This window comes from Aulonocara stuartgranti (assembly GCF_965226115.1).
Source record: "Aulonocara stuartgranti genome assembly, chromosome: 16".
Taxonomy (NCBI): Eukaryota; Metazoa; Chordata; class Actinopteri; order Cichliformes; family Cichlidae; genus Aulonocara; species Aulonocara stuartgranti.
Window position 1 is genome coordinate 14677498 of NC_138952.1, and position 15224 is coordinate 14692721.

The following is a 15224-nucleotide window of genomic DNA, read 5'->3' on the forward strand; positions in this document are numbered from 1 at the left end:
CAGCCTAAGCAACAAGTTCTTCGCCTGTCCACTCCGCCTGACTGGCAGAACATCCATCACCGTGGTGGTTTAAGAAGCTGCATTCGTAGACACCCAGGGGCATCTAGCCGTACTCCACCTGCGTGCTGCTATATACAGTATAACGTTACATACAGTCCTCTGAAAGGCTCCACTGGGAGACTATAATGGGACTGATGACAGCATTCAGGTTCTGGGTTTGCTTCCCCTTAGAGACATTCATACTAAAGAAGAGCTTTGAAAAGTTCCCCAAATACACAAGTAAAGCCTTTGTATTATTACGTGTAACTTTATCTTCAGTCAGGGTCCATCCTGAGACCTGATAAAGGCCATGAAGTGATTACCGTGGAGGCTAGGTCGGACTAAGGGTCAGAGAGTCGGAGCAGTGTGTGTGGTCCTGAGAAAGTCACGTGTATTTGTGCGTGTTTATATGTGTGTGTTTTCAATGCATGTATTGTGTGTGGGTGATGGGGCTTAGTCAGAGGGCTAAACAGAGCAGCCCACACCACCACAATGGAAGAGCACAAGCTCGTCAGACTCTAAACATTGCACAGTTCACAACTAGCTTTTTACCAGTGTGTTTGTTTGAACAGAGAATAGCAGCGGGCGTTAGGAGGAGGCCATGTAGGGCTGTCCAGCTTTACAAATATGTTTGAGGCGAGGCACAAAGTTCCTCAGTGAAGCTGGATTAAATATGATTTTTATGCCGATTATGAATGTCAATTTTTGATTTCGTCCTCAGGAAACAGTATAAGAGGGCTCTGTCCAGCATCGTCACCATCCAGAAGAACTACCGCGCTCACTTTTGGAGACGCGTCTTTCTGCGCCTGCGCTTGGCTGCCATTGTCCTGCAGAAACATCACAGAGGCCAGCTGGCCCGAGCCCTGTATCGACAGCTCAAAGAGGAGAAGCAGAAGCGAGAGGAGGAGGAGAGGAGGAGGAGAGAAGAGGAAGAGGAGCGGAGGCGAGTAGAGGAGGAGAAGAAGAGGATGGAGGAAAGGAGGAAGCGGGAGGAAGAGGAGGAGGAGGAAGAGAGGAGGAAGAAGGAGGAGGAGGAGGAGAAACGGAAGCTAGCCGAAGAGGAGCTGAAGAGGAGGGCAGAGGAGGAGGAGTTGATGAAGAAGGAGGAGCAAAGACTGATTAAGGAGAAAGAGGAAAAGCAGAAATTAGCAGAAAACGGGGAAAAGACAAGGTACAATGCCTTGTGTTTACCGCAGTCTGTGTATGGGTATGTTGTGATGGCAGCTGGTGCAGGTGACACCATCTTTTGGAGAATCGGCCACAAAGGCAGTTTTGAGCCCTTTAGCAGGCATTTATGTCTCTGCCGAAACTTTACAGGTGTGCCATCACAATTAAGGTCGAGAATTCAGATGGGTTTGGTTGGTTCACGCGTAGAGCGACCATTGCGATTGGCTCTGGACAGACGCTTTTTTAAGCTCCGGCTTTTTCCCAGTGGTTGTGAAAAAGCAGGGAAAGGCTGTCATCGCGGGGTGAAGTGCAGGTTAATCTGTCAACATCTCATGCCGCCTACACCACGCTAAACAGGGAGAATTGAGAGGCAACATATAGTCAGGAGCTACGCGGAGATTCTGATGTTAAGCGATGTAGTACTCATGAGACTCACAAGAATAATGTGGCTCAGAAACAGATGTGCAGATCTATGTATGCATTAACACACAAAACAGCGCCTGAAATAACAGCTTTAACTGTTACTGGAATAGAAAAATGCTAAATTTTGTGATTCGTCAGGAATTTCCAGGAGTAGCCAAGTCATCTGTCAAGTCATTTTCTTTCTTCATTTCATGACTAACGTATTCATATTTTATTTTTAGGAACTCACTCATGAACGGTGCTTGTCAAAAGGTAATTTCAGTTTGTCTTCCAATGTCAAAAATAAAGAATGCCCATGAATGCATTCACATAAATAACACAATTCTGCACTTTCTTTACTTGTGTGGTCGATAGAAGGAGCTGTCCCAGACTCTGTCCAGCAGCCACACGTCTGAGGAGGAGAGCCGTCAGATGGAGGAGATCCTGCGGCTCGAGAGGGAGATCGAGCGTCTGCACAAGCAGCAGGAAGACAGCGTGTCGCTTCTTGGGGACGTCTCACGTGAGGAGCTGCGTCAGATGAGGGATGCCGAGATCTACAGACTGGAAAAGGAGGCTTCTCGTGTGGCTACTGAATTCTTGGAACTGCTGGACTTTGGTGGTTTGGAGCCATCCCTCTCGAGCGAGGAGAACCTCCACGACCCAGCTGAATCTACCGCACCTCTAGCTGAAGAGGAGGTGGATGAGGGTTTCCACGCGGAGGATGAGCGCATCGCTTTGCCTGACTTCCCACCTCCAGCTGCAGTTCCTCTTGATAAGGAAATATTCCAAAGTATTCCCCCTCCTCCGCCTGCCTTTGCAGGAGGATTAGTGGTCTCCTCCTCATCAGCCTCCCCTGCAGCAGGAAAGCTAAGCCAAGATACCCCCAATGGACTGAGTCATGCCCCTGTCCTCACAGACTCCCAAATCCCTCCACCTCCTCCACTGGTTACTAATGGAGAAAAGCGGCCACGCCAGAGGGCCTCAGACTTTGAGCCTGTAAATGAAGAGCCAACTCACACGAACCTGCCAGACGTAGAGTCAGACTATGACCAGGAAGAGTTTGAGGAGGCCCATGGGAGTTCAGGTGCTAGCACTAACGATGGCCATATCACAGATGAGGAGGTGCTGCGAAAATCCTCATGCACTCAGAACAGCCTGGACTCCTTCAGAGGCAGCTCGGACTCGGTGAGAAATAACAACAAAAAGTCATGGCTGTTAAATTCTGTGGAGTTGTTTTAACTGGAAAATGTGCAGAGTTTCACTTTTAAATAGCTAGACATTTGGCACGAACTCTGAGGTCCAGTGGAAGAAGAAAGTAAATCAGTAAATCTAGCCAAGACGGGAAATCCCCTCTGGAGAAATTGGATTGTTTGTTAAAATCTTTTAAATTTTTGCTCACAGAGTTTTCAAAAACATGGGGTCACTGAATTTTCTGTTTCCATATCCGGTCTAACTTAAGCCATTGTTCTCCAGTACACCGAAACCCACCTAGATTTCCTCAGCGCTTATTATACTTCCTCGTGTTGCCTCAAGAGAGATTGTCTTAAAGTCGGTTAGAAAATGCATTTCTGCAAGGCTGCGTCTTATCAAAAGGCTTGTTTAAGAATCGCTGAGCAGCAATGCTGAAAATGTTTGTTTTGGCTCTGCTGACAAGCATGTGAATCTGCACTCAGCGACCCAACACTGTGAGATCAGCAAAATGTCAAAGGGGAAGAAGGATGGGTGCATGTAATGGCACGTGTGTGTTTGTGTGGGTGGATGTGTGTGAGCCAAGTTTAAAGGAGATTGGCAGCACCGTGGCTACAAAGTCAGACAGATTTTAGGCCCTTAAAGTGCAAAATAACAGCTCGACTTCACCATCAGAAAAATTAAAAAACGAAATTAACTTAAATTGTTGCTATAAATTTCTGCCTTTGTGGATTTTTTTTGAAGTAATTATTACTTTAAGATTTCAGTTTAAAAGTCTGTCTAATCTATTCAAATGCTGATGTCTTTTTTTTGCAGTTCATTGACAGCGATGAGGACAATGATGGATATGTTGACACAGATGAAGAAGTTTGTAATGGCAGAGTGAATCTGCTGAACGGCACCGGGCCTCCATATTTCCATGGCTACCTCTACATGAAGAGTGAGTAGACCTAATAAAAACACGACACTGACCAGCAGGCATGCACATTGTCTTTGTGCAGCTTTAATGTCCATTTTGTGAGTTTTCTTGAAGGCTCTTTTTGTATTTTACGCATTTGTTTTCCGCTGATGTTTTCAGGTTTATGTGAGGGCTGTGAAGTTTAACTCACTGAGGGAGCTTTTCATGCGTTGTGTTTTTGGGATGCATCTTTCTGTGTGCGCAAAGTTGTGCGATCTCCATCTGTCGTAGAGAGATTTCACAGTAAACAAAATAAATTATCATCCTTTTCTCACCTCTCAGGTGGTTTGATGATCCCGTGGCGCCGTCGCTGGTGCGTCCTGAAAGACGAAACTTTCATGTGGTTCCGCGCAAAGCAGGACTCCCTCAAATCTGGCTGGCTTTACAAGAAAGGAGGAGGAATGTCGACTTTGTCTCGGCGCAACTGGAAGATGCGCTGGTTCGTTCTGCGCGAGTCGAAGCTCATGTATTTCGAGAATGACAGCGAAGAGAAGCTGAAAGGCACCATCGACATCCGTGCAGCCAAGTAAGACTCAGTTCCCTGTTTTTTGATTTGTTTATTTTTTAGCTTTGATTGAACTCATTGTTACCAGCTTGAAACAAACATAGCCACATGCAGTAATGGTTTATTCTTTTTGTTTGTGCAGGGAAATAGTGGACAATCACGAGAAGGAAAATGCACTGAATATCGTAACTGAGGAGAGGACGTACCACATCTACGCAGAGTCTCCTGAAGATGCCAGGTACATCACATCCACAGATTTCTCAGAACAAACTGCAGCTATTTTGTAAATAGTGTTTTCCTTTCACCTCTAAAATTGATGTGTAGAAATAAAGTTCCCCCTTGTGGTTGCCAGTGGAAGTTCACAGTGTCATTTTCAATTACACTTTTGCTGACTTTTGCTTTTCGAACTCCCTCTGACCCATTTAGCGGTTGGTTTAATGTGCTGAGTCGGGTCCACAGCGCCAGTCCGGAGCAGCTCATGGAGATGCACCACGAACAGGCCAACCCAAAGAATGCAGTGGTTAGTGCTGTTTTACCTCTCTCCTGCCTGGGCCCCAGCCTCAACTCCGTATTTCTGCAACAGTGAAGAAGCATGAAATTGAATCGCATAGCAGTCCAGTTCTGGCTCATATAGTAATCTAAACTGAAGAAGAAAAGTGCACATACCACCATCCATTTCTTTGGTCCTAAAAGATTGCTAGATTTAAAAACATATATTTTTATATAAAGATGATTATACTCCTGTAGTAATGACACATTTTTTGACAATTATTGCCATTAACACCATTTTTCCCTGTCCAGGGCACATTAGATGTTGGCTTGATTGATTCTGTTTGTGCGTCAGACAACCCAGACAGGTAAGAAATGAGCAATTTTCCCCAACACCTGCCTGATTGCATATATGTATTAAAACCCTGGCCTGTGGTCCCACAGCAGATACATGAGTAACAAAAACAAGGACAAAAAAACCCAATTTTGCTATGTTTTCTTTCCCAGACCAAACTCGTTTGTGATCATCACGGCTAACAGAGTGATCCACTGCAACACAGACACGCCCGAGGAGATGCACCACTGGATAGGCCTGCTGCAAAAATCTAAGGGAGACTCTAGGGTTGATGGACAGGAATTTATAGTCAGAGGTAAGAGGATTTTGATATTGGATTTAATCTATCTAAATAAGATAAGATAAGATTATTTGCCATTTGTACACATCCACATGTGCAGAGCTTAGAGTCAAAGCTAAAGTCACAAGACCCCCAGTAAAAAAGTAGAAATATGAAAATTTAAATATACAGAGAGACTGCACATCTTATTGTAATATATATTACACTTTTATCACATTTTTTTAGGTGGTCCTCCTTTGTTATTTGCCATCAGTTTGACTATGGAAGTGTGTTGTGTGTATGATCAAACTGCCCACTCTGCTGCGTCTCAAACTGTATGCTGGTTGTTTTGGTCTGAGGAGGTTGTGACCTGGACAATGGCGGGCTCTGATGATGCGTTGTGCTTCACTGATGGAAGATCAGTCCTGACAGCCCTCTTATATGTGCTGGTTTAACAGCTGTGCGCTACGTGATTGTCTGGTGAACAGAATATTGAAGGTATTACAACTCAGCCGTCATTTCTTATTTTACCCCCACAGGCTGGCTCCATAAAGAGATGAAGTCTGGAGCCAAAAGCACTTCTCTGAAGCTGAAGAAGCGCTGGTTTGTTCTCACCACTAACTCTCTGGACTATTACAAGTCATCGGAGCGTAGTGCTTCCAAACTGGGAACACTGGTCCTCAACAGCCTCTGCTCCGTGGTGCAGCCAGATGAGAAAGTCTTCAAGGACACTGGTCAGTTAAACTTACTTCAGTGTCATCTTAATAAATTAATGCTTATAGAAACATAAGTTATCCTTGGGTCCTAAGCTTTAACACTTAAGAAAATATATAAACCCCAATGTGCACAATTTAGCCTTTATGGTTTATTTACTGAAACTTTGTTGTCTTGTGCATGATTATCTTTCCTTCTCACCCAGGTTACTGGAATATAATCGTCCATGGGCGTAAACACTCTTATCGGCTTTACACCAAAATGCTGAATGAAGCCATGAGGTGGGCGAATGCCATACAGGCTGCCATAGACAGCAAAGTTCCCATTGAAACTCCAACACAGCAACTCATCAGAGACATCAAGGTATTTACTGTTTTCCCCCATTTTGACTACAGACTACATCACATTTCATTGACATTTTTGTAAATCAAACTTTTTTCAGTCATGCAAACCTCTGGCAAGGACACACTCTGTAATAAAGTGAGGTACTTGTACTCACTATCTGTGTGCTGTGATCTTCTCTTGGCCTAAGTTTTTCCTGCTTCAGTACTTGTTTGAGTCTCTTTTTCATACATACACTTGGCCATGTACTCGATTTACCACAGTGATAGTCTGCATCATCGCCGTTATTGCTGCTCTATTATTTTCTTATCAAGCGTAAACTTTCTTTTATGTAAGAAAAATCGATGATTTGAAAGGTAAGATTACTAATCTGCTCCTCTGTCTTACCAGGAGAGCAGTTTGAACGTGGAGGCAGTGGAGCAGACATACTGGAGGAACCCTATCCTGAGATATACCCAGCATCCTTTGCACTCCCCTCTTCTACCTCTGCCTTATGGAGACGTCAGCATCCACTGTAAGTGCGCTGTCCTGTAGCTGCTGCATACAAACTATTGCAGTCGATGAATTTGCTTGTCGAGAATCAGGAAATTTTAAATATTCAGTGCTGAGCAGTTTTTGGTTGAAAAATGTACCTTTATTCATGGATTTTTAAAATTTAAATTGTTGTATATTTCTTCAGTAAGTAGCAGAATCTGCCACAATATCTATTTTAGGATATAAAGCAGTTTTTTTTCTTGCAAATCTTGCACATTAATTTAGACTTTAAATACATTAAAACTATTCAAACGTGCTCAGTTGTAAAATAACTGGTTACTTAAGGTAACTGAGCAAGTTCAGTATCGAGGCTGAAGGTTAACTTTACCCATTTCTGTCTCCCTCAGTGCAAAAAGAAAAGGGTTACACCAGCCTGCAGGATGAGGCCCTGAAGATTTTCAACTCGCTGCAGGAGATGGAGGCTGTGTCTGACCCTGTGCCAATCATCCAGGGAATCCTGCAGACCTGTCAAGACTTGAGGCCATTAAGGGATGAGGTTTACTGTCAGCTGATCAAGCAAACCAATCATGTCCCGCACCCAAACAGTCCTGCCAATCGCGCCCACTGGCATCTCTTGACCTGTATGAGCTGCACCTTCTTGCCCAGCCGAGGCATCCTACGCTACCTCAAGTTTCACCTGAAACGGTATGGGCATGTTCCAGGGAGAAAAAATTAACACCTGGTTGCAAACCATCCAGCCGTGACAGCATGACTGATATTGTTTTTATTTTATGAGTGCTTATGTGTGTGGGTGTTCATGTTAAAATGTGGTGCTGGAGACACGTATTTTCTTGGGAAAAACCACCAAGAAGGTTGTTTTGAGTTCATGTGTCTTCTGATTTTGTAAAGGAGATGAGTGTCACAGTAAGGAGAGATATGTCTGGAGTTGAGATCAAAATAATAATAATAATAATAATAATAAATTTTATTTATGAGTGCCTTTCAAGTCACCCAAGGACACTTTACAATAGGATAAAACACTTAGTAAAACAATGGCAGAATAAGAACAATAAAATAAAGCACAAGATAAAATGAACAAACAGTGGATTCACAGTGAATATGCAGATTTGAACAGATGAGTTTTGAGTTGGGATTTAAACTGGGGGAGAGAACCAATATTTCTTATTTCAGGGGGCAGAGAATTCCACAGCCTGGGAGCAGAGCAGCTGAAAGCTCTGCTTCCCATGGTGGTGAGGCGGAAGGAAGGTACAGTAAGCTGGACAGAAGAAGAAGAACGACGTGAACGGGCAGAACAAGTGGTGGTTAACAGGTCAGAAAGGTAAGAAGGAGCGAGGTTATGAAGGGCCTTGAAGGTGAGCAGAAGAAGTTTGAAAATTATCTGGAATTTCACAGGGAGCCAGTGAAGTTCCTGAAGAACAGGGGTGATGTGCTGGTAGGAGGGGGTTCTGGTGATAATGCGAGCAGCAGAGTTCTGAACCAGTTGAAGCTTATGGAGGGATTTTTGGGGGAGACCATGCAGAAGAGAATTGCAGTAGTCAATACGGGAGGTAACAAGACTATGTACAAGAATGGACGTAGACTGGGTGGAAAGAGAAGGAAGCAATCTGTTAATGTTACGTAGATGGAAGTAGGCAGAACGGGTGAGGTTATTGATGTGTGATTTATAAGAAAGTGTGCTGTCTAGGATGACACCAAGGCTCTTAACCTGAGGAGAAGGGAGAACTGTGGAGTTATCGATGGTGAGTGAGAAATGGTTTGCCTTCAAAAGGTTGGATTTGGTGCCAATAAGGAGGATCTCAGTTTTATCCTCATTGAGCTTTAGAAAATTAGAGGTAAACCAGGATTTTACCTCGGATAGACATTCTGTAAGGGAAGAAGGTGGGAGGGAGGAATCAGGTTTGCAAGAGAGATATAACTGGGTGTCATCAGCAAAACAGTGAAACTGAAGATCAAATTTGCGGAAGATGGTACCTAGAGGGAGGATGTATATTATAAAGAGAAGAGGGCCTAAAACTGAGCCTTGGGGTACACCAGAGGTGACGGGGAATAGGCGAGAGCGGAATGATCTTAGTTGAATAAACTGGGAACGGTCGAGGAGATATGATTGAAACCAGGCGAGGGGTGTGTCAGAGATGCCGAGAGAGGAAAGTCTGCTTAGAAGGACAGAGTGAGAAATGGTGTCAAAGGCAGAGCTCAGATCTAAAAGGACGAGAATGGTGAGAAGACCAGAGTCAGCTCCGATTAAGAGATCGTTAGTGACTTTAAGTAGAGCAGTTTCGGTACTGTGACATGAGCGAAAACCAGATTGAAATCTCTCATAGATGTTATTATTAACCAGGTGTAAATGAAGTTGAGCTGCAACCACTTTTTCGAGTATCTTAGAAATGAAGGGTAGATTGGAAATCGGACGGAGGTTGTTAAAGTTGTTAGGATCTAAAGAAGGTTTTTTCAGTATAGGAGTGACTAGAGCAGTCTTCAATAAGGAGGGAACGATACCGGTGGTGAGAGAAGAGTGAATGATAGCACAGATGAGTGGGAGTAAAGAAGAGAGGCAGGATTTCACAAGTCCCGTGGGCATGGGGTCAAGATGACATGTGGCAGGCTTTGATTTACATATTAACTCGGAAATATCAGATAAATCAGGAAGATGAAAAGTGGAAAACGGCTCAAAAAGGAGAAAAGGTTCTGGAGAGGGCGTAGACACAACATTCGATCTGAGTTGCTGGTGGATGTTATCGATTTTCGTAGTCCAGAACAGCATCAAGGAGTTGCATATTTCAGAGGAATAGAAGTGCGGTGGTAAAGCGTTGGGGGGTTGAATTAGTTTGTTGAAAACTGAAAACAGAGTCCTAGCATTACCCTCATAAGAACTGATAATACCAGAGTAGAAGCTTTGTTTGGCCTTGTTAATGGAGTCTTTATACTGAAGTACATGGTATTTATAGATTTCTGAATCAACAGTTAAACCAGATTTCTTATATTTACGCTCTAGCTGCCGAGCTTTGGCCTTCAGAGCTCGGAGGTCAGAGGTAAACCAGGGAGCAGAGCGAGTGAAGGAAACAGAGTGGGTTTTTACAGGAGCCAGAGAATCAAGGACAGTGCGTAGACAATTATTATAATATAACAACAAATCATCAGGAGTAGAATAGAAGTCCGGAATCTGAACATTGTCCAAACTGGTAGTGAGAATGTCCATATCAATGTTCTTGATGTTGCGGGTCCAGTTAGGCCCATAGTTGGACTTAAGATAAAAAATGTAAAAGTTATAGGGCCTTCGGAGCTGACTGCCTGTCCTGCAGACTTTATACTCCCTATATTAAGTATCTCTTTGTGGTTTCTAAACATGTAAAATTTTCCATCATGGATGTGGCTCAGTTAACCTCAATGGGAAGATGTACTTTGGCTGAAACTTATTGTTCGCTCTCTTTTTCTGTTTCCTCAGGATTAAGGAGCTGTTCCCAGGCACAGAAATCGAAATGTTTGCCCATTTCATTGGTGAGTCTCTGAAGAAGACTAAGACCAGAGAATTTGTTCCTTCCCAAGAGGAAATTATTGCACTGCTTAACAGACAGGAAATGACCACCGCAGTCTACTGCCATGGGGGAGGCTCCTGCAAGATTTCTATTAACTCCCACACCACTGCTGGAGAGGTGAGCGATCTGCAGTTGCAACATAGAAATTTTTAAAGGTTTCTCTGCAAGCCGGCGCTGGGATTTTTTATTTTTTACCTTAGCATGCACAGCAGGGGAAAGAGCCATACTAATGTGCCCTAAAGGCGTGGTTTTAATTTTGTCTTTTATTGTTCAGGTGGTGGAGAAGCTAATCAGAGGTCTGGCAATGGAGGACAGCAGGAACATGTTTGCCCTCTTTGAGCACAACAACAGTGTTGACAAAGCGGTGGAAAGCAGGGTCCTTGTCGCTGATGTTTTAGCTAAATTTGAAAGGTATGTTTTACACCACATGGATACATTTTTAACAGATAATATGTTTTATCATGCAAACACTTTAAGAGGTACATGAACATTTATGTCCAGGACATGATGAGAAGAAAAGAAGATATTGCAGTGATAGATAAAAACAGATGTGAAAGTGATAGTTTTATGCGTTCTTCCTCAGACTGGCTGGCAGTGAGGAAGCCCAGGATGAAGGCCAATGGAAACTATATTTCAAACTCTACTGTTTCTTGGATGTGGAAAGCATGCCAAAGGAAGGAGTAGAGTTTGCATTCATGTTTGAGCAGGTATGCTTAACCATTCATATTCTAGTTTATTTAAGAGAAAATCAAGTGCATAGTTTGCATCATTGTGTTTTTTCGTCTTCCTTCAGGCCCACGAGAGTTTAACCAGGGGTCACTTCCCTGCCCGTGAAGAGACCCTGCAGCACCTTGCCGCTCTCCGCCTACAGTTTCTGTATGGAGACAAAACAAGAGTCACGTGGAACCTGGAAAACGTCTACCCCGTGGGTCGCCTGCGCAATCGCATCTTACAGTTTACCAAGGTGGGTGGAGCCTCGGGGTCAGGCCAAACTTTGGAGCGTCGGAGGACCAGTTTCCTCGATGGGACGCTGCGTCGCGGGCTGAAGACGGGCTCCATGAAGAAGCAGCGCATGGAGGAGGAGCAGATGCTGGAGATGTGGATAAAGGAGGAGATGTCTGCAACCAGGGCGAGCATCATGGAGAAATGGTCCCGCCTCAACGGTTTGGACCAGCACCAGGCTATGCTCAAATATATGACTATCATCAAAGAGTGGCCTGGATATGGATCCACACTGTTTGATGTTGAGGTAAGCTTAAATCTTAAACCGCATTGCTGTCAGTAATGGACCAGTCCGAGTTTTTATTCCCTGCATTATTACTTCCGATACATTAACAATGGGACCCTGTAGATGCTAAGTATTGATCGAGCGCTTTCTTTCTCTTAAAATCTAAAATTTGTTCACTTCACTATGTGAAATGATTTCTTTGAAGTTGAAAACTGAAGTGTGATTAATCGCCCTGCTACTGCTTTTCCTACATCATCATAATTAATGTTTCTCCAGCAGGAACACTGACATTGACCTGTTACATTGTTTCAGCTCGTAAAAAAAAGCCTTAACATCTGCAACTAAAACCTGAACGTACATTTAGAAATAGAAGTGAAAGGCCTGTAAATTTAGAAATGCAAATTTCACATATTTGGACTCATGTGACGCAAAACCTTCAACCTCTGGGTGAAATTCCTTCATTTGAACCTTTCATTCAACCCCAACCTCATCTGAAGTGGACTTTTCTGTTTGATTTGTCTTCCATTACAGGAGGAGCTGTGCTTAGCTGTTTTTTTTTCTTAAGTTTCAAAGCCATGACATCATAGTAGTGGGATTTCTTAGCTCCAAAGATGATACTGATGCCTTTGGTTAGCTGGTGTGATTTGAATGTAACTCAGAGCTGAAACGCCAAAACTTTATAACGATAATAGCAAAGAAACTGTATATATGTGGGTTATCATTATATCTGGCCTATACCCAGTCTGCCTAGTTCATTATCAGCCTGCAATATTAAACTGACAATTGATAATACTGTATTTTCGTGTCTTGGCAGTGCAAAGAAGGAGGATTTCCACATGATCTGTGGTTAAGTGTGAGTGCTGAGAATGTGTCCGTCTACAAACGAGGGGAGCCAAAGCCTCTGGAGACCTTTCCTTATGAACACATCATCTTCTTTGGTGCTCCACAGCCCTGCACCTACAAGATCACTGTGGATGAGAGAGAAATGTTCTTTGAAACCCCGCAGGTACACATGTTTGTCCTCTTTGTTTTCATTAGCGGGAGCTTCTTTTCCAAGAGTGATAAAACATTGTGGCGAGAACAAAAGGGCCACAGTTCCAGACAAAGAGGAGTCGGTTCCCCTTAATTTAAACATTACTTTTTTAGTGCAGCTTTTAAAAATAAATAACTTTCATCTGTATATTGGCAGGTTGGAGAGATCACCAAGATCATGAAAGCTTACATAAACATGATCGTGAAGAAGCGCTGCAGTGTGAAGTCTGTATCCAGTTATGGAACCAGCTGGATCAGGTGATTCCACTGGGCAGGACCACAGCACGCACTCAGCCACCGACACCTGGCAAAGGAAAGGCAACAGAGATTTTGACTTGAGCAGCGTAGCAACACGGGCAATCTCCACTCAGAAAGATTCCTTTCTGCCATGACACAATGTTGATTCTTTACTGCTTGAAGCACATGTGGGAACCATTCAAGCGATGGTGTGCCGCCGCCCTCCGTGCAGTCGCCGAAAATGTCAGCTGATCGCATTTCTCTTTACACTGGTCCTTTCTCACGTTACTTGAAAAGCTATTCAGGTGTCCTTTCACGGATTTATTTTAATGTACAGGCTAATTCGCAGGAGCTCGCGTGCTCTTTCCTCCCAAATTTCATCGCAAAATCGACAGTTCAACTCTCTGATTGCCACTATAGCGCTTTTCTTCCCCATTTAGAGGTCGTAAATGTGTTGCAATGGAAAACAAACACTGACTGAACTGGCACCTTTAAAAGCGGTTATTCTGTTGAATACTGCAATCCGTTGTGATGAATGTTCCCCTAAAATGGAGTTTCCCTCAGGTTATTGTGTAAAATAACTGTCATTCTCCCAGGAAGCAGAAAGTTTAGCCTCTTCACTTTGCCTTGTGGCTATTGTAATAGTTTTAAGAGTAGACGTGGCCTTGCAGGATCATAATATAAAATGGTGAGTTGCAGTTCTAACTGCAGTTTGCCTCGTGTAAGACAAGAACGAGAAATTAAATGTGAATATCAACTGCACCACAGTGTCTATAAACACTGTATTGTCTCATAAGGCGATGATGAATAAATCGGTCATAATATTTGTGCTTCTGTCCTCAAACAGGCACTCTGAGTCGAGCTGATGTCATGTTTGAGCTGAGTGTATGTAAAAGCCAAAGCTGATGTTCGCGGACGTGTTTGACAAAGCATACATGAAAACGCCTTCTCTGATTTTTTTTGTTGTTTGTTTGTTTGTTTGTTTGTTTGTTTGGGGGGTTTTAAGCGATGTCAGCAGCCATGTGAGGATGGGTTATTTATTTATTGAAGTGTAAAAATTGTTTGGGAGAAGCGAATTGTGTTCTTGAAATGCAGTGACGCAGTTTTGTAGTAAGTTTCTGTGTCTGTTATTTGTGGACGGAGCGATGCAGAAAAACTGATGTGTTTCAGAAGCAGACGAGCTGTTCATAACTTACTGTTGATTTTTAGCCACTCTGTGTCATGTTTCTCAGCTTTCGCCACTGCTGAAGTAATTGCTGTGTGTGTTGCCCTCAGCACCCAACTCGCTGAGTTTCTGTCTCACTAACCAGAAGACGTTTGCTGCGCTTATGCCATTGTTAAAGAACACAAGTGAATCAAGCTTATGCCAACCTACAGTATAGTTCATGATAGGATGATGCGATCGCAACATATTAAACTTAGTATTTACCTCACATTACATCACTGTCTTCCATAGCTCTCCAATCATACTCACTTTAGGCGCTCTGGTCAGCTGCCGGCGGCCAAACCAGAGATTGATCTTGCCATCGATGATGACTGTATTTCTGAGATTTCTGATTGTTTTGAAGAAGAATCAGAAAATGTTTTATATCAGAATTTAAAGATGCTTTAATAAATTATTGTATTTCAAAAGCTGTTTGAATCTTGTCTTTTATCATATCTACCTGACAACATATTGACATGACAACATTTATACTGTAAGGTAAAGACCCACTCTCTGTGAGTAAACTCTTTCCTGATGGTGGGAGGGAAAAACTCCCTATGAACAGGAGGGAACCTTCAGCAGAACCAGGCTTGGGGAGGGCAGCAAACTGCCATGGCCAGTTGGGGGGGGGGGATAAAACAGCACATGGAAATGAAACAAAACACAAACCAAAGAAAAGACGAGACTTTATGTCCCGCTACAGCATTTTAATCAGGTTGAGCTCAGGACTTTTCTGGGCCATTGCAACACCCTGATCCTTTTCTCTTTCAGCTGTTCTCTTGTGGATTTTTTACTGTGCTTGGGAACATTGTCCTGCTCTGTAGCACACAGATGGCCTCAAATTTGACCCTAGAATACTTTACAGACGAGTTCACGGTCGAATAAATGACTGCAAGGTGCCCAGATGCCGTGGCTGCAAAACACACCCAAATCATCACCATTCCACCATCATGCTTGACAGCTGGTATGAGATGTTTGTGCTGATATGCTGTATTTGGTTTTCAAGTAACGTGGTGCTGTGCATTATGACCAGTCATCTCCACTTTAATCTCGTCTGTTTTGAAGGCATTGCGCCAG

At 43.4% G+C, this 15224-nt stretch overlaps 1 protein-coding gene across 2 annotated transcripts in view; it reads left to right on the forward strand.

Moving 5' to 3' along the window:
• The window catches only part of myo10l3 (myosin X, like 3), a 59404-nt gene extending 44829 nt beyond the window's left edge, over nt 1-14575 (forward strand). The window contains exons 22-40 of one of the 2 annotated variants that reach the window (XM_082508668.1): nt 761-1210; nt 1851-1881; nt 1987-2793; nt 3613-3736; nt 4037-4280; nt 4402-4497; nt 4686-4779; nt 5061-5116; nt 5256-5398; nt 5902-6096; nt 6282-6439; nt 6809-6932; nt 7300-7597; nt 10356-10563; nt 10721-10857; nt 11030-11153; nt 11240-11695; nt 12489-12680; nt 12864-14575. In XM_082508668.1, coding sequence (XP_082364794.1) covers nt 761-1210; nt 1851-1881; nt 1987-2793; nt 3613-3736; nt 4037-4280; nt 4402-4497; nt 4686-4779; nt 5061-5116; nt 5256-5398; nt 5902-6096; nt 6282-6439; nt 6809-6932; nt 7300-7597; nt 10356-10563; nt 10721-10857; nt 11030-11153; nt 11240-11695; nt 12489-12680; nt 12864-12968 — 4042 coding nt within the window. In that variant the 3' untranslated portion in view covers nt 12969-14575. Of the gene's footprint in view, nt 1-760; nt 1211-1850; nt 1882-1983; nt 2794-3612; nt 3737-4036; nt 4281-4401; nt 4498-4685; nt 4780-5060; nt 5117-5255; nt 5399-5901; nt 6097-6281; nt 6440-6808; nt 6933-7299; nt 7598-10355; nt 10564-10720; nt 10858-11029; nt 11154-11239; nt 11696-12488; nt 12681-12863 lie in introns of both variants that reach the window. The other variant, XM_082508667.1, reaches the window with a different exon arrangement.
• The last annotated feature ends 649 nt before the right edge of the window (nt 14576-15224 follow it).